The following is a 19,964-nucleotide window of genomic DNA, read 5'->3' on the forward strand; positions in this document are numbered from 1 at the left end:
TATTTTGCAGAAATATATATATATAACATATTCACCAAAAGAAATGTTGAAATAAAATATAAAATTACACGATTTTTGTTTTGTTATTTTTTTATTTATATTTACTTTACCACTGAATGATTTTTCATAAGAAACACAGTCGACAAAACTTAAGCTTCAAAATTATACGACCTTCAACCTTTAAATCTAGTCATATGACATAATTTTTCGCCATCCGTATAATGAATCAGCTGATTGATGGCGTCATAAAATGACAAACTTATTGCGTCATTTTCCCCATTTTTTTGACGATTTATTATAAACGCGACTTACTTCACATGTTTTCTACATGTCGAGGGGTGAACGGAAGACTGTTGTAACTCATATTATATTAAGAAGGAGATACTGCAGTTTTCCGTTCAGCCCTCGATGTACTGTATGTCGACATATCTGAATTGTCAATTGATCACATATTCCTTATTTCGTGTAATGTGCATTGTTTATAACCAAAGCATATACTTTTGACATTTAACTTAAATATTCAGAAATGTACAACAAGCCATACGCATATCGCACAGTTCATGAATAATCTGCTATGTTTGCTTTCCTATTTAATTCACGTTAGGCATAGAGCTGTGTAAAGTATAAGATGGTAAAAATAGCACCACACTGGAATTTGGAACGTCCCATTTTGTACACGGATATTCTCTACTCATTTATCTGTTGTGTACTGGAATGTTTTCCATTCTTTGTGTATTTATATATTAAATTATTTTCTCGTACAATAAGGGCATTTACCATAGATATATAAAACATTTTGCAAGTAGAGTACATGACGTAGCGTGTGACGAAGAAGAAAGTTTATCGCGTTCATAAACTCATTTGAATAAAGTGATAGAATGGCATAAGGGTCTTTATTTAACTATGCTAAAATAATTATTAAAGACCCTTGATGCAATATCGTCAATTATTGAGTTAAATGGATTATTAGATGGATTTTAAAGGATTATTAAAGGTAAGATACTAGTTCTTACGTGTTTTGATTTTTGTTTGTACTTTTGTCGTTCCCTGTTCTTGGGGAAATGATTTTAACATGGGCGCCATTGATGCATCGGATCACACACGGCATACCCATAACATTATATAAAAACACGTTATGCGCGTCCTTAAATTCGTCGTCCGAAGTCGGAAAACGTATTGCCCTGTATTTTGTCAAATAAAGTGTCAGTCGCTGCAATTGTCTGTTTACTCGTCAAAATTGTCAAGGTCTTCCATAGCTAAAGAAACTTCAGCGTACAGTTTATTTAGTATTGACAGACCTGTACAAAGTCGCGCCAGTCAAAAATCATAAAAAGCGACATTTAAAGTTATGGTAGCCAGAACTAGGTCGTCGATGGTGTACATGTATGTTGACATCGACAGCATTTTGTCAGGAGCAATCGCCGCCATATTGGATTTTGATCATTTTCTTTCGAAAATAAAATGAATTATAGTAAAGAAAAATCTTCTTTTCGCGGTCGTAATGTGTTAAAATTCGCATACTGAGTAAAATTGAATGTAGGCATATGGTGATATTTTTACTTGTTTTACAGTTTGTGTGTGAATTTTTTAAAGACTATTTTGCGTACAAATACATGTATATCACTACGCATGGTTACATTTGTCAGATTTTAAGCGCTTTTATGACTGAATTAAAATTATTGTTAAGGTTATTAGATCTATTTATGTTAAATGTCACGTAAAAAAATCAAATGGGATAAATAGAATACTAGGATTAGCCAAGGCTCGCGCTTCCGGCGTTCTAAGCCTCGCAACATAAACTTCTCTGTATTCAACGCTAACCTAGTATTCTCTATATATCATTTAAAAAACTTTAGGAAGATATTACAAGACAACGCATCGTTATTGTACGTAACATATTATTATTTATTCAATAATAACGAACGATATGGGCTGTGCTTTGTGAAAAGTTTTTTTTAATGCATGTGCGTAAAGTGTCGTCACAGATTAACCTGTGCAGTCCGCACATGCTAATCAGAGATGACACCTGCCACCTAAACTGCATTTGTCCTAAGAAAATACTTCCTTTAAACGAAAAATATCAATAAAGCGGAGAGTGACACGCACAGGGAATTAACCCCCTTATTTTCTCATAGCACGGCCCATATATAGGACTGTGGCTAATCGTCTTCACGTGATGTGTTATGACGGTAGGGACTTGATCAGAGCAAAGTTAGGTTGCCCAGAGACCAAACATCGAGAACCATTTCCGTGTCGCCATGCGTGAGCAAAGCAGACAATTACTGTTGGCGTCTGCACACCAGTGGTGCATAGAATTATTGAAATATGACATGGCTTTAGATTCATTGGAACAGATGTTCGGTTTGCTAAATAAATAACTGATGTATGATTGTACATTCAAGAAATCACTATTTATTAACATTTAAAAGGTACTGGTAACCGATATTGCAAAGAAATGAACGAACTTATAAATGGGCCGCGCTCTGGGAAAACCGGGTTTAATGCATATGCATAACTTTTCAACCGAGATTGCATTTGTGCAGTCTTCCAATCAGGGGCGACACTTTCCGCTTTTATGCAACTTTTCGTTTAAGGAAAGTATCTTTTAAACGACAATCCAGTATAGGCGGAATGTTTCATCCTAGATAAGCCTATGCGGCTTATACCATTCGCACCAAGCGCTGTCGAGTATAGTCATGATATTTGTTTTACAAAATCTTTTTCAACATAGTCTTTCGTGACAAATATATCAGTTATATTCATTTGAGTTGACGTACGCCATTTATATTTAAGTATGAAATAAATAAATGTGGATGTATATTGGAAATGATTTTCTTATTACCATGATCTGCATTGCTCATTTCACTGGTATTGAACTGTGGTTTTTTTACAACATAACATATTTACGCGTACATGTTACTTGACACAATTAATATAGCGTATCTCGCGAAGGCACAATAAGTACTCAGTTTTGTGAGGGTATAGTAGAAGAACGGATCCGCGTACAAGTGGTTTTCCACTTGTGGAAAAACTCAGACTCTGACCTACGTTTTCACCTAACATGCGAGATCGTCTTTCACTTGAGACGTTAAGCCCGGATACGTTTCTGAATTGGAACTTCTCCTATATATCGCACTATACACCGTAACCCAATGGACACGTCTTCTGTGGGCGAAAGCATTCGTACGAATACAAGACACACGATAAGTTTGCGGATCCGTGGTCTTGTTGTATTGTACTGGCTACAGAACTCGTGAGTCGCAGGTTGTATCAAAGGGATCAACCCTTAACCCATTTATGCATAGTGGAATCTCACATCTTTCTAAATTGGATCAATTTATTTCCAAAATTAGGGATGTCTATTATACTTACTTCTATATTAAGAATATTTCTTACAGAAATTCATTTAAGCAAACAGCGCAGACCCTGATAAGACGTCGCATCATGCGGATCGACACACGGTGCACTCAATAAAAAACTACACAAAATAGACTAAACAGACATGACCAAATTTTTTTGCTGAAACGCGACGCCAGCTTACAGTACACAATGCGAACGCGATACGATAGTCTTACATAAATTTTGATTGGTCGATGAGGAGAAAATGATTCCTGGGAACCCAATTATTAAAGTAACCTCAATATGCATCCTGTAAATTCAATTGAATGCTAAGTTTAGCCGTGACCCGTTCTAACTCAAGAGTTCAGTAGTGACATGTTCTAACTCAAGATTTCAGTTAAAGCTGCTAAGACTAGAGCAAGTCAATACAATTAAACATAAGAACAATACATGTTCCAAGATGATTACACTTGCATACGATGCAAATTAACAGAATACAGGACAATTATGAATTTCAAGTTTAGTATATAACATGAAGCTAAAAGACAGATGAAATCGAAAATTGCTATATATTTAACCAATTCCTATATAAGTATCAAGCTTTGTGTCTTATTTGTATTACACTGAGTCACGCATTTTTCATGTATGTTTAAGACAGTTCATATGCACGAGGAAATATAGTATGCGCTGGTATGTTGTACAGTTTTGTGTATATCAAACAATAACATGTTTATCTTGATTCACTACATTTAACAATATCGATATAGACACATTTGCGTAAGGTGACTTGATAAACATGCGAATTGGCTCGTGATCAAATCAATAACGTTTCTATACCACAGGCACGTAGCCGGCTTAAAGTGGAGAATTAAGTAATTAATTTTCAAATTAATTATTTTGAACACACAGTCATTCTTAATTTGTATCGCGTATGTACAAAGCGATTTTTTTTCAGATTTAAACGCTAACGTATTATGTTTTTTTTTTTACCTTTTGAACAGATCGATTACCAATACAAATCAAACATAACGCTTCTTATTTAACATACAGATCTGACAATACAACATTCAATATAAACAGGAAAATATGGCGACAAAAAAGACATGTAAGCGAGTAAATTGTTGCTATATCCCTTGACTGCGACTAACATATAGCCCAATATTTCGGACAGAATAATATAATGTATTTTCCAGTATTATTGTTTATGTATGTTTATTGGAGTTTTCTCAGTTTTCAACAGTATTTCATTAATGTCAAGGCGGGCAGTTTACCAACACACACTGTTCATGTGGTTAACCAGTACTATGTGCACATACTTACGACAGTAACTGACCACTGTACAACTTGCCAACTTAAATCATGGTTAGGTGAAGAACGGCCGTAGAAATGATTTCATGACGTTACCCCCCCCCCCCCCCCCCGCCTCCCCCCCCCCCCACACACACAAAATACTTGGTCGGGCCGAGGATTAAATCAGGGAGGCTTTTTTTTTTTATTCCAGCGCTCCAATAACTGCTCTAGCCGGTGAACAAAATATTATAAAGACTGATTATTAATATAAAAGCAAGAACTTCATGGGAACAAAGTAAACACTGTATCCGATTTTACAAGATATTCAAAGTAAAATTGCGAATGAGCAATATCAAATAATAGTAGTAGCCTCGCAACTATTAACTAATCTTATCCAATAGGAATATCCATTAATAAAAACAAAAAAGTAAAATTAGTGGTAACGCAAGAAAACCAGAATATCCCCAAATATGTCTCTTTCAAACAAACAATGAACAATGATATAGGCAAAGACATTATTAACTAGTAAAAATGAAGCAGCAAAAATATGGTCATGCAAACTGAAATAAAATTACTCTGATTATAATAAGCACCAGAAGATAATAATACAATTGAACAATTCACATTTGATAACGATGCATGTTGATTACGCTTGTTAGCGTAGTTAGTTTATGCTTAAACAATTTAAATTAAAACATATTATATGAGCCTTGTTCTGAGAAACTTGGGCTTAATGCATGTGCGTAAAGTGTCATCACATATTAGCCTGTGCAGTCAGGGACGACACTTTACGCCTAAACTTGATTTTCGGTAAGGAGGGACTTCCTTGAAAGTAAAAATACCAGACAAGCGGAAAGTGTCGTCCCTGATTAGCCTGTGCGGACTGCACAGGCTAATCTGGGACGACACTTTACGCACATGCATCAAGCTAAGATTTCTCAGAACGCGGCTCATATTATTACAGGTATGCAGTGTTTACTAATATATACTATCTAAAATAAAACTTATATAATTTACATATTTTTTAAATGCGTATAGGCCCATATGCCTTAATAGGCTGTTGACCATTTTCTCATATTTTCATATTATGTATGTCAGCATTTTGTTGTTTAATTTCTTACATGCTATCTTTATTATTCCACCAATCGACGTAAAATCTGTGATTGGCATTGACATCTATTATTGCTATGTAGTAATAACTACCCCTGTTTGTACGTACTTATTAAATGCTACGCTCTGCTTGCGCGGAATTCCTACTTTCGATTTCACCGTTTTCTGAAAATCGGGTGGCGTAAATCCCTTCAGTTTCTCCTATGAAGTTGAGAAAGGAGTGTTAATTTGGGAACGCACGTACTTGAATATGTGATACGTACCTACTCTAGTATGGAACTTATTTTGATTACATGAATTACCATTCAATATTTGCCTGAAAATGGCGAACAGGTTAAATCGGGGCGAAGAAAGGTAAGACAGAATTATTTTGTTTGGAATAATGAATAGTATCATTGATATTGGTTGCCATTGACAGTTTTATTGAATTTTGTAATATTTACTTACGGTGTTATCTAAAAAATATTATTTCGTGTTATATTGTCACGGTGATTATTGTAATACTGATAAAATAAAAAATAAAAAGCACGATACATAAGATAACCTCAACAAATAAAGAAAACGTAAATAACACAAAATCCTGCTGTCATCAGATTGAGTTAAGTTAAATACTATGTGTCAAATACCGAAAAGCGTATACGTTACTTGTTTAGTCGTTATGTTGCGTTGTACAAAAAAGATGTAAGGTATTGTAATTTGGAAGCGCAATTATTTTCTCTATATAGAGTACTAGAAACATATTATAGACCTATTCGTATTGGAGTATTTAAAGGATTTATGTCTGTTACTAACATGCACTATTCCAAACTCATACACTCATATATTACTGTAAATAAACAATAGCAAATACTTTTGTTAAATGAATCGCTGACCAACGCGTGAAGATACTATGTACATATAGACACATGTAACAGAATAAGATGAGGGGTCATGTTTGACTTAAACTAGTTTGAATTTGTACTTAATTTTATTATGTGTACTTGTCTGTAAACAGCCCCATGCTTGAATTACCTCTCACACGAGTTCAACATTGCTGTTAGTTATACAATAAACAACCCAAGATGTGTATAAATCCATTGAACGTAATACACGTAGAATGAAACATTCATGCGGTAATCTAGCTCTGTTCTATTGATTTTATTGATGCATGATAGTGTTAACCTTGATGCATGTATCTATAAATAAAGGTGTATTATCCATAAGATGCACTGCAGACTGATGAGAATGTACACAGTAAACGTGTGTACACGCATTGTAATTGTGCTGTAGGCTACAGGATGAACATATAAAACTGCATTGAGGTTCGCATACGCCCGCAGCGTCGTTTCTCTCAGATGGCATATTAATCACATTACGTACATTTCTACGTTGCTCTTGTGCGTGCCATTTTGATTTTGCTAAGTCCATGCAATAGCATGAAAACTTCCTTATTGAAATAAAACGCGTTAACCTGAAACGGATTTGTAGACGTTTGCATGTCATACACTGTTTAAGCAGTTTTTTATGAATTCATTATAATTAAGAATGTTTTCTGCTTTATTCAGAAAAGAGGACATTGGTTTATGCACTTAGGAGCTGTTTTTGTAATTCGTGTCTTCCTAATCATAATTTGAATACATTTTGTTATTTTATAATTTTATTTTGTACCTCAAATCAATTTAGATAATACCTTACATGAAATATAACGTTTGCATACAATTGTTTTATTTTTAAATTCATGCCTATGGAATAAGAAATTGGCTTGTAGATTGCAACGAGATTGCTATTAAATAAAAATACTGTATAAAGTGTTCCAAAAATCCAAAACTATTAACATGTGTTTCAGGAAGAACAGCAATGTATGTGGTCGAAGATACATAACACATCGGTGTGGGAAAACGGGGCTTAATGCATGTGTGAAAAGTGTCCAACCAGATTAGCCTGTGAAATCCGCACTTGCTAATCAGGGACGACACTCCCCGCACACACTCGATTTTTATTAACAGAGACCTCCCTTAAACGAAAAAATCCCTAAAGGCGGACGGTGTTGTCCGTGCTTAGCCTGTGCGAACTGCACATGCTAATATGGTATGCTTAACGAACATGAATTAAGCCCAGTTTTCCCCAAACGAGACTCATTTAAAGCAACATACGAAGTAACCTTAAATATCTGTGTAACCTCAAGCGGATATTTATGTTAACACTACAATGTACTAAGTCATATAGATTACAATACGAATTGTTGTCATATTACTCCCAACCCGTTTTGCGTTCATTGACGTATGAATTGATCTTACAATGAACCTGTTATCTGTGAACACATGATATGGAAATATAATAGAGCTGGGATTGCACAATATTTTCAGAAAAAATGAAACATGTGCCACTTTCGATTTAGTATAATGCGCTTGTGTAATACGTCTCTATTCGATTTAGTATAATGCGCTTGTGTAATACGTCTCTATTCGATTTAGTATAATGCGCCTGTGTAATACGTCTCTATTCGATTTAGCATAATGCGCTTGTGTAATACGTCTCTATTCGATTTAGTATAATGCGCTTGTGTAATACGTCTATATTAATTAATATGAGCCGTGCTCTATGAACAGGGGTTTAATGAATGTGCGTAAATTGTCGTCCCAAATTAGCTTGTGCAGTCCACACAGGCTTATTAGGGACGACAATTTTCACTTTATTTTTCGTCTACAGAAAGTTTTTATTTGCAAAAATACAGTTTATTCGCCAAGTGTCGTCCCTTATAAGCCTGCGCGGACTAAACAAGTTAATCTTGTATGGCACTTTACGCACATACATTAAATTCCTTTTTCACAGATCCTGGCCAATATATAAGTGTTCTAGTTTTGCACCTAAAGCAGGAGACCAATGAATTTGTTAACTATACTAATGCAAATATGAAACTTAACCTGACGATACATTTTGTTAACAACGGTTAGCTCGTTATTTAAGGCGAATGACCTACAATAGAAGACAACGCAACGAATAAACAAGAATAAAACAATTTTTACTAAGATTATGTAAACCGAAACCGAAAGCAAGCATGAAATATTTAATTTTATCCAGATCTTAATTATTACATTGAATGTAACGATTTATGTTTCTAATCGTGAGATACAATCATTAACTATCAAAGTAGTGTACTAATACGTAACATTTTCAAGGGTTATATTTATATGAGCCCGCATTGTTCATCGAAAGCCGCGAATCTTTTGATTATATAATCCTGAAAATAGTGCCATATATATTGTTTAATTAAACTGTATAATGCATCATAACTGCTAATGTGTTGATTATGTGGACTGAAATATCCACAATGCATGTTTTGCTTTCTGATTGCGTGGAACAAGAAGGAATATATTAATATCACAGCCCCCATATTATTTTGCTTTTTGTCATGGTTAATAACCACATATTTTTGTTTCCCGGTATGTCCGAAATTACCGGTACATTTACACCCATGTAAACTCGCTCTGAGAAAATGGGGCTAAATGCATGTGCGTAAAGTGCAGTACGCACAGGCCAATAAGGGAGACACTTTCCACCTTAACTGGATTTTCGCTGAGATAAGAGGTGACATTTGAACGAAAAATATAATTTAAGCGCCAACTGTCGTCCCTGATTAGCCTGTGCAAACTTTAAATTCTAAACTGGGACTTAACGCACATGCATAAAAGCCTTTTTCTCAGAGCGCGTCTCAATTAGATTTTATTCAGCTTTTGTTATATTTATTTCAGACTCTTTCCACGTGCCAATATCCGGGCAGGCCGAGGGTTTCGTCAGGATGATCTCAGTGATGATGACGATTGGGATGACGAGGGCATCAGGCAAGGCGCCGGACAAATGCAACAACGTGGCGCTCAACAGGCGGACAGGGGCGCCAGAAGGGGCGGGGAAGGGGCAGACGGCGGTGAAGGCAGAGGTGGAATTGGTCGAGGAGGTCGAGGGGGTAGAGGCGGTCGAGGAGGCGGCGGCGGTCGCGGAGGCGGCCGGAAGCTGGATAGACGCTTTCTTCAAGAGCTCGAGAAACGAGAAGAATCAGATTGCGTGCTGACGCTTTCTAATCCGGAAACAAAGCTTCGTGAATGTATACAAGAGTCCGCTCACGATCAGAAACTTCTACAGCTAATCATGAGTGTGCTCGCAAAGACGTGGACGTGCAACTCGCAGTCACAGGGCCTAAATATAATTCGGATCATAATGACTGAAGCGAAATTTTTCGATATGGGTGCGTTAAAGTTGTATTAAAACTTAAAAAGTATTACGTATTTTCAAATAACGCATGCATTTTCTAATCTGTCATTATACCCCCACAAACGAGGTTTAGTGGGGTATATAGAAGTGAGCTTGTCTGTCTGTCGGTCGGTCTGTCTGTCGGTCGGTCCGAATTAAGTGTCCGCTCTCTAATTCAAGTAGGTCAGATGTTGTATCTAGATTGTTTTGCTTACGTTAAGAATATAGCATTAACAATTAGTGTGTGCATATACGGATTTAAAGTGCACACATGAATTTGGGCCGTGCTCTGTGAAAAAGGGGTTTAACCCATGTGCGTAAAAAGTCATCCCAGATAAGCTTGTGCGGACGACACTTTTCGCGTGTATGATTTTTTTTGTTTGAAGAAAGTCTCTTAACAAAATCCAGTTAAGAAGAAAAGTGTCGTCCCTGATTAGCCTGCGGACTGCACAGGTGGGACGACTCTTTACGCACATGCATTAAACCCTCTTTTACAGATCGCGGCCAATTTTATTTCTAATGTACACCATATTGTTCTTCAGCAATGACTCTGTTTTTCGACACTGAAGATATTCACCAGAGACAAAATGCCTTTAAAAAGTCGATTAAGGACATGATAACTATTTTACATGAAATCATGGACAAAAATCCAACATCGATCGGCGAATTTTTCGGTGAGTATTTTTATATCGAGAAAACACTAGTTTATTACGTCATCTTTCCATTATCCAAAAATATTTATTTGCAGTTTAACTATATATTCTAGTTTTGATCCTAGACATTACCATTATTTCTTTAAAGTTGAAATCTGGATTGCCAAATGCATTTGAGTCCGTTTTCTGATTTTAACAAGTTCTTGATGTCGTTAAAGAAGATATTGTGGGAACGCACCATGACTGGTATTTTAGCGTGTGGCGGGGTTGGCAACATATCCTTTAAACTACTGCGACCCTAATAGATTGTATTATTGCTTTTACGTCATCCATTTTTATAAGATTTTAATCAATATTTTACACAAGCATAATTAAATATCACAAATGGTGCATGGTTTGTTTGAACACATGAACTGCGTATTTTATATATTAAATAACAGGACTCCATGAGGTAATGAAAGGTGTGATTGATGAAATGCGAGGGAATAAAAACATCATAGACAAGGAAACACTGGAAAGTTTTCAAGAATTGACAGAAATGAAAGAGCTCTTGACAAAGCGACTCAAAAATCGAACAAAAAAGTACATTTTTGTGTTTTCGTTTGTCATATTTTATTGTTTTTAACCGCATAATTTATTATTTATGTTTATCTGGAATTTTAACGTTAATTTTGAACACAACATCCTCGCATATTTAATAGCACCATTGAGTGTTTAAAAATCTATTACATGACTACATGTACTTTATTAATTTAAATGATTGTATAATGTAAAACACAAGAAAACAATACAGATGTTAGAAGGCTTTTTTTTTTGCTTTTTCATGCAGAAAAACTCCAGAAGCGATTCGAAGAGAAGAACTCGCGGAGGAGGATCCAAACCCACCCAACGACTTTCGAGACATTGAGATATTTCCACAAAGAGATGATATGCAGGTTTGTTTAAATAGCTCTATTAAGATGATTTAAGGCATTCATTGTTTACATTTGCTGATTTGTTGTAACATTGTTTGCCAAGTATGCCCCACTCTCAACGTTTGGTCGCACAACAGTAGTATTTGTAACTGTTCACTGAGTCAATGTTTGATCTTAACAATGCTCCTTCCATCAGTTTTTTCCCTAGAATAACGTTTTTTTGGGGTCAATTGTTTTTATTGTTCATATTATTTCGATGTTCATTCCATTTAAAGGATAATGAAACTCACCAAATGTTTAAAAGGATACATTTTATTTACAACGCTATTCTTTTAAGGCTGACGACGATCGGTATTTGAGGGCAAACAAAATCAGAGGAAAGTACCAGGACTTGGACCATTACTTAGACGTGCAATTCAGACTTCTCCGAGAAGATTTTGTAGCTCCTCTTCGGGAAGGCGTAAGTGAATATATCCAAGCCATTCAGGAAAACCGCAAAAAGAAAGGCAGAGATGTGCGTATATACCACAACACAAGAATTCTCACACCGCACTGCAGTGAAAATGGCCTGTGTCACGTGATTCAGTTTGATGCTAGCCGAATGGGAAATGTGCGATGGCAATCCACAAAGCGTCTCATATTTGGGTCATTGTTGTGCCTGTCATCGGATAACTTCAGAAATTTCTTGTTTGCTACCGTTGTTGCTCGCGAGATTAAGACGCTTCAGAAAGGCATTTTAACAGTTCGCTTTGAAAAGGACCATCGAGAGATAAACGGCATGATGAATCAGTTATTCACAATGGCCGAAACAACCGCTTACTTCGAGTCCTACAAACATGTATTGAAAGGTTTACAGAGTGTCCGGCGTGGGGATCTTCCTTTTGAGAGATATATAATTGAATGTGAAAGTAATGTGCAGCCACCAGCATACTTGAGGCGGAGGCCAAACACTAATTACGATCTGCGTCCACTGGTTGATGAACACATCGTGATCAAAGACAAACAGACGCTTGAAATCATGCTTGGCGAAGATGAGGAGGACGATGCACCAGTGCCTTACGACTTCAGTCCGCATTCAAGAGAAGCGGAAAAGGTCAAGGTATTAGATCCACACGATTGGCCAACAGCGGACCTGTTGCATCTTGATTCATCTCAATATCGTGCGATTCGAACTGCGCTTTCAAACGAATTTGTCATCACCCAAGGACCGCCGGGTACAGGGAAAACGTACATCGGACTTAAAATCGTTAAGGCACTGCTTCACAACAAAGAAGCGTGGACGATGAATCCAGATACAGGTTTACCCGATCCTCGCCCGATGTTGATAGTCTGCTATACGAATCACGCATTGGACCAATTCTTGGAAGGGATTGTAAGATTTTACAAAGGGGATATTGTGAGGGTTGGAGGGAGAAGTAACAGTGAGATTCTAAAGCCTTACAACCTGCACAACTTTCGACAACGCTTCAGACACGAGCGTAAAATACCTGTTCAGGTGTTTAAAGGAAGACGAGAAGCCAAATTTGAAATGGATGCGTTGACTGCAAATATTCGTAAGGTCAGCGAGGAAATTCAGCTCGTCACAAATTCCATCATGCACGAAGATTTTTTGCGGCCATATATGGGTAATCCGCATTATCATTTGCTAATAGAAAGATTCGAAATGATGATGCAGATGTACCATGAAATGAGAGAAGTGTTCAAGAACTGCGTAATTGTTGAGTGGCTAGAGCTTGGTAACCTCGCACCTGTTATTGAAATGGAAAGAAACATGGCTGGTGACTTCAACGTTAACGATGTTGGAGCTCTTGAGGAGGAGTTTATCGACGCTGATGATGAAGTGGATAACATTCAAGCTCAACGACAAATTGATGAACGCGGAGAAGAAGACGACGACGAGGATGAAATCAATGCGATAATTGACGGTTTGCTGGACGTCAACCTGACTCGCAAAGAAAGAATCGACATGCATGTTAATCTTGCGACGAAGGCAACACAGAGGAATGTAGCCCTCGATATTGATCAGATGGACGAAATGCCAAAGGGTGTTCAAAACCAAGAATGGCAAACGCAAAGAAAGCAAAAGAAAAAGCAGAAAAGGAAAGTACGTCAGAAGCTATCGTCCAACGAAGTGATGACACCAAACGACGTGGATGCTATAACTGATATGTGGACAATGTCATTAGAAGACAAATGGAAATTGTACAGATTTTGGATTGAAAAATATAGGGATGTTCAACTGAGAAAGATAGAAGAAACACAAGACGAATTTGAAAGAGCTGCTGAAAGATATCGTGAGGCGCTGATGCAAGAAGACAAAGAAATAATGAGGCATTCTAGAATAATTGGAATGACTACAACCGGTGCCGCCAGATACCAAGCAGTGTTGCAAGAAATACGCCCGAGAATCATTGTGGTGGAGGAAGCGGCCGAAGTACTGGAGGCTCATATTGTGACCACCCTTAGTCGCGGATGTGAACATCTGATTTTAATAGGTGATCACAAGCAGCTGAAACCAAACCCAACGGTTTTTGAACTTGCGAAGAAGTATAAACTGGATGTTTCCCTGTTTGAACGAATGGTTGACAACGGAATTCAGTGCGATTGTCTTGAACTTCAGCACCGAATGAGACCAGAAATATCTCAACTTATGACGTACATTTATCCAGATCTTAAAGATCACCCAGACGTTCGCAAATACGATTCAATTAAAGGTATTTCTTCGAACGTGTTTTTTATTAATCATAATGAAACAGAATCCGACGATGCCGACTTAAGAAGTCACTCGAATGTTCACGAGGCTGAATTTTTAGTTGGCCTATGCAGGTACATTTTACTACAAGGGTACAAACCAGATCAGATAACCGTTCTTACACTGTATTCGGGCCAGTTGTTTTGTCTAAAGAATATGATGCCAAGGTCAGAATTCGAAGGCGTACGACTTACAGTTGTGGATAATTACCAAGGCGAAGAAAATGACATCATTTTGTTGTCACTTGTTAGAAGTAACAACGATAATTCGATTGGATTTTTGAAAAGCGAAAATCGTACATGTGTGGCACTGTCAAGGGCGAAGAAAGGGTTTTACGCCATTGGAAATTTTGATCTCCTCAGAAATAATTCAAAACTGTGGAACGAAATGGTCATTGATATGAAACAAAGAGGGTGTTTTGGCGATGGTCTACTACTACGATGTCAGAATCATCCTGACGCTGACGAGCAGATAGTTGCAAAGACTGCAAAGGATTTCCAAAATGCACCCGAAGGAGGGTGTGCTAGAAAATGCGGAACGCGACTTGAGTGTGGGCATTTGTGTGAGCAGTTTTGTCACGTGCTAGATGCCGAACATCTTGAAAAGAGGTGCCGAAAACGATGCAACAAAACCATTTGCGAATCGCTTCACAAATGTCCGCTCCCATGCTCAAAGGCATGCCAACCGTGTAAAGAATTGGTTGAAAAAACAATCCCGCGCTGTAGACATTCGCAAAAGGTTCCTTGCGCCACCAAGCCCCAGGACTTCGAGTGTCAGGCGGCCTGTCAGTCAATACTGCCATGCGGTCATAAGTGTCAGGCCAAATGCGGAAAACAACATACACAGGAGTGTGCGGTTGATGTGGAGAAGACATGGCCATGTGGACACACTGGGAAAATCAAATGTCACCAACAAGATATCGCTCTTTGCCCAGCGCCGTGTGATAGAATGCTTTCGTGCGAACATAGATGTCACGGAACATGCGGCAAATGCTTTCAGGGTCGATTGCATAGACCGTGTCAAAGTGGTTGCAACAGAATTCTTGTTTGTGGTCATGAGTGTACAGATAATTGTAGCTTATGTCCTCCATGTGGTCGTCCATGTGAAAATAGATGTCAGCACAGTAAATGCGGAAAACGATGTGGCGAATTGTGTGTGCCTTGTAGGGAGCCGTGCACTTGGCAGTGCGATCATTACAAATGTCGTAAACTGTGCAGCGAGCCATGTGATCGTCCGCCTTGTAATAAGCCGTGTAAAAAACAGTTGGTTTGTGGCCATCAATGCATCGGTATTTGCGGAGAGCCATGTCCAACCGATTGTAGGATTTGCGACAGAGAAAAGGTGACCCAAATATTGTTTGGAGATGAAGATGAACCAAACGCTAGGTTTGTCGCGATGCAGGATTGTAGAAATCGATGTATCATAGAGGTCAATGCTATGGATATATACATGAGAACGAAGCCTGATGAGCGGGGAGAAATTAAATTGAAAGAGTGTCCTTTGTGCAAAACCCCTATACGAAAAACAACGCGGTATCGGGCCTTAATTAATCAGACAATTCAGGATATTGAGTCTGTGAAGGCAACTCTGCTAGGTAACGATCTGAGGATTAATCAATTAGAGACTGAGATAAAGGAGCACAAGGATAAGATAACAAAGCTTACTACAAGATTGCTGATTAAAAAGCGCCTAAACAATATCGTAAGTCTTAAGTCCGAAAATGCAATGGCTGCACTTCTGAATCAGACACATCTGCTAATTGCATTAGAAACACTGCAAGAAGATTGGCGAGAACTGAAGGGGCTGACATATGAAGCAGAGAGAAAGAAGGCGTTGAAACACCTAGATAATTTTTACGATTGGGTTCTTGAAGAACGGTCCATAATGACCGACCAAGAAGTTCACGATGCACAGGCTGAAATGGAACGTTCGAGAGATTACTTGAAACTGATGCTCTACCAGATGAAGGCCAACGAAAAACGTATCAAAGTAGATTTTACAATGAAATCTAAAATTCGAGAGGCGGAAAATATGCTCAACAGTTTGGAGAAATACTCGGAGGCAATGAAGATTTCTGTTCGGACATGCATCGATGCTTTGAAGAAGCTGGTCCCGTTGACAGAGCTCGGCATAACTGACGAGGAGCGCATCATGATCGTTAAGGCAATGGAGTTAACGACAGGACATTGGTTTAAGTGTCCAAATGGTATAACTATTTAATTTTTCAATTACTTTAGCTTGATACACGTTGATTCTTGAAACCAAGATTGCGCGCTAAAATTGTTATTGTTTTGGTCGGGTTTCTTTATGCATACGCTCACGTTTTTTTTAAATGGAACAAATGATACAATAATCACCATTGTGGAATATTATATTATAAATTTAGGCCGTGCTCTGGGATTTAATGTGTGTACGTAAAGTTTCATCCCAGATTAGTTGTCCGCACAGGTTAATCAGGAACGACACTTAACGCCTAAACTATATTTTTGTTAAGAAGAGACTTTTTAATAACAAAAAATATCATTAAACCGGAAAGTGTCGTCTCTGATTAGACTGTATGGACTACACAGGCTAATATTGTATGGCACTTTACGCACATGCATTAAACCCAATTTTCACAGAGCGAGTCCTATTTTATTTGATTCCGATTTAAAAGACTAATATATAAAACACATAGTGTTATATGTTTGTTTTTGGTACAAAAACGGGATGAACAACAGTTCATGTGTTATTTATTTCACGTGTATTTATCAAAATATACTTGAACCTGACTCAAATGCTATGATGCATATGCCGGTGATGTACACCTCTCAGGAAATATTTTTAACTTTCTAATTTCTAATTTCACAATCAGTAAATAAATAAGCATGTTAGGTGTGATTTTTACAGGGTCTGATTTTTACAATATTGAATTATCACTTGACGTTAGTGTGCGTTTAACATCTATCTACGTAGATTCGTATTGCAACTACGCTGTTGTACTTGACAGGTCACGTTTACGCCATAGCGGACTGTGGTGGCGCAACAATGGAAAGCAAGTGCCCCGAATGTGGGTCAAAGATCGGCGGCGGCAATCACCAGCTGAGATCCGACAACCGCCTGGCCGGAGAAATGGACGGGGCCACACACGCCGCATGGTCCGAACAGGCTAACCTGCTTAACTACGGATTTGAAGTGCGCTTTTAAAATACTGAATGAAATTTATATATGAACACTTCATGTATTTTTGTCTTTTTGAGATGACGTTTGGAAGACGATTGAGTCATTGTTTCAGATACAGTTGGTACACACTATGATGCATTGTTTCAAAGGGCATTTGACCTCTAAGTGATATAATTGATCGGATGACAACACCATAATTCTACATAATGCGACAGTGACGTTTACAACATGGCTTGATATAATGTAACAGATGAAATTGACAAATCAAAAGGATCAAATCAATTGTGCATTGCATGCATTATTCAGTTATATCAAAACATATATTTTTACGCATAATTACATTTAAAATCACAAACAAATTTATTCTTTATCGTTTTCGTCTTTAAGATAATTAGATCTAATTATTAAAATAATTACTGAGACGTATACTAATTTAACAAAATGCGAATCGCGTATACGATTTAACGTTGCTATGCGCACCTGTCGCTTACATCATTTGACATTTTATCAACATGGCGGACTATACAGAATTAAATTGTGACTCGGCAAAAATGGCAAATAACGTCGTAAACGATCGAATTAATAATGGGGATTAAACATTAAGAAAGAATAGATGAAATGTCTGTGATAATCAACGACGCATAAAAATGTTTTAGATAGCAACAACATTATTTATTTATTTGTAATCTTCTCGGTGGATGTATGTCACGGAAACGAGTGTTTGCATATTGTGAGCGATCAATTTACTCGCAATGTTATTTTAAACATCCGTCAAGATTATTGTTAGAAAATGGGATAAGACAAACATGGTTTCATTTATATGTTAGTGGATCTGTGCATAATCAGATTCATATGCATATATTGCTTTATTATGTTTGTCGTGCTGTACAGTTTATTGAAACAGCATGGAACTTAAATGTTCATTGCAAGGTAAATATATTAATATAAATCATAGTAAGTTAAATACATCTATTACCATTAAATGTGCTTGTTTATATGTTATTTATTCCACAACTGCTTCTGATGCGATTACATGTTTCCCCGTAATTCAGGTATTCCGGGAACGTTTTTGCCCTTTTTTGCCTAAACTGCGCGCTAAAATGCCCTTTTTTAAAGTAATGCGCCATGCCCCTTTGCTCTCCTAGGAAAAACACTAAGGATGTATCCTGAAATTTGATTTGATTAGTTTTTTAGACTATAATACTAAGTGAAAAGTACAATCGTTTTGCATTCTATGAAAATAGTTAGCCTAAATGCCGTTTGTTCGTGTTAACGTCTCTTTCTGTACGTTTTTAAAAATATAATACATGAGTTGTTATTCTATAATATCTTTACACTGAGTGCTGTTGCCGATACACATACAAATGGGTTCATGTCGACATTAAGTGATACGTGATTTTCAAGTTAAATTTTACATTTAGTTCGTATTAATTAAAATTGATGTGCTGTTGTAATTGTCGTATTGCAATTACCATTTTTTATTTACTTTAACATTTATGGCCGTGTTGAGAATTGGTTGCAGCTGTTATCGTTATAATTTTGGCGAATATCTCTTATGACAAGAATTTTATTTTGTTTCAATCATTATTGATGCCAGATTTAACTTGTATTTTTTTATTTGCTTTTATTAGGTTTTATTATAGACTTCATGTTTGTTCTTAAATCTATTAAAATGATAATTTGTTGTGTATACCGTTACATAAGTAGGATCTTTTAATGCATTTACGATTCCCAATGGACAACTAACGAAACAATAATAAATTATGATGTGTATCGTAAGATTTCTGCTTATATTTAATTAAATTAATTTATAACTGTGTGTATTTGAAGAGATTTAACATTTCGTTGCTAAAGTGCATGTATCTAAAGCAACGTTCGTTGAAATGTGACTATATTTGCTTACATATTTTTAGAGTATATTGAAAGAGACCACATTGTATATTCTGCTACCTTATATCCTACACCTTTCAAATGTACCTTATATCCTACACCTTTCAAATGTCATCCTATTACTTGCGCTTAACAAATAAAACTCTATAATCGGAGATTTTCCATGTTCGCCATAATGCTATTATTGCTTAGTCATGTACAATTAAATTATGTTCGTCCGACAAAACGCAACTGTATTTATACAGATGGAAAATAACTACATACGACATTGTCTGTCGTTCCAATTCCATTCAAATGTGTACATATGATAAATGTTATATACAATTCTATGTGTAACCATTTTTGTTTGTTTGAAATGAATATTTGTAAACTATTAAATATTCAGCATATATTCACATCTTCTTAGTCCGCGTAGCTGTTGTTTGGGTTTTATAATGTTTCTGACACATTCATGGTATAAAGCTTGTTGCATATTTATTTTAAATTACTAATTGTAGTGAATTATATTTTTATCGCACATGTTATTGTATTTTAATTAATGCTTAATTTAAATATTTATTAATGTAAATTATAAATATAAAATGACAAATATATTTTTGTTTAAATGGAATATACTTAATTGTTAGC

General features: G+C 36.7%; 3 protein-coding genes across 10 annotated transcripts in view; 2 read left to right on the forward strand and 1 right to left on the reverse strand.

Moving 5' to 3' along the window:
* Positions 1-6,845, reverse strand: part of LOC127835452 (rhomboid-related protein 4-like) — a 41,492-nt gene extending 34,647 nt beyond the window's left edge. Inside the window, exon 1 of the mRNA XM_052361895.1 lies at positions 6,751-6,845. The gene's annotated coding sequence lies outside the window, so the exon portion shown is untranslated. The remainder of the gene's footprint in view (positions 1-6,750) is intronic.
* Positions 1-19,964, forward strand: part of LOC127835450 (uncharacterized) — a 354,496-nt gene that overhangs the window by 95,444 nt on the left and 239,088 nt on the right. The gene's annotated exons all lie outside the window — the stretch shown is intronic.
* On the forward strand, positions 5,874-17,715 carry LOC127835444 (NFX1-type zinc finger-containing protein 1-like). Its single transcript, XM_052361875.1, has 7 exons — positions 5,874-6,093; positions 9,471-9,961; positions 10,509-10,640; positions 11,060-11,201; positions 11,449-11,554; positions 11,871-16,491; positions 17,275-17,715. Exons 1-7 carry the CDS (start codon positions 6,062-6,064, stop codon positions 17,469-17,471), a joined length of 5,721 nt encoding a protein of 1,906 aa, XP_052217835.1. The 5' UTR covers positions 5,874-6,061; the 3' UTR covers positions 17,472-17,715.

The sequence above is a fragment of the Dreissena polymorpha genome, chromosome 6, assembly GCF_020536995.1.
Source record: "Dreissena polymorpha isolate Duluth1 chromosome 6, UMN_Dpol_1.0, whole genome shotgun sequence".
NCBI classification, from domain to species: Eukaryota; Metazoa; Mollusca; class Bivalvia; order Myida; family Dreissenidae; genus Dreissena; species Dreissena polymorpha.

Excerpts from the sequence above, each read along its gene's own strand:
- LOC127835444 (XM_052361875.1), top strand. The coding sequence starts at position 6,062 with ATGGCGAACAGGTTAAATCGGGGCGAAGAAAG. Across the intron at positions 9,962-10,508 it reads AGCGAAATTTTTCGATATGG|CAATGACTCTGTTTTTCGAC; the intron begins GTGCGTTAAAGT and ends ATTGTTCTTCAG. Across the intron at positions 16,492-17,274 it reads TTGGTTTAAGTGTCCAAATG|GTCACGTTTACGCCATAGCG; the intron begins GTATAACTATTT and ends TGTACTTGACAG.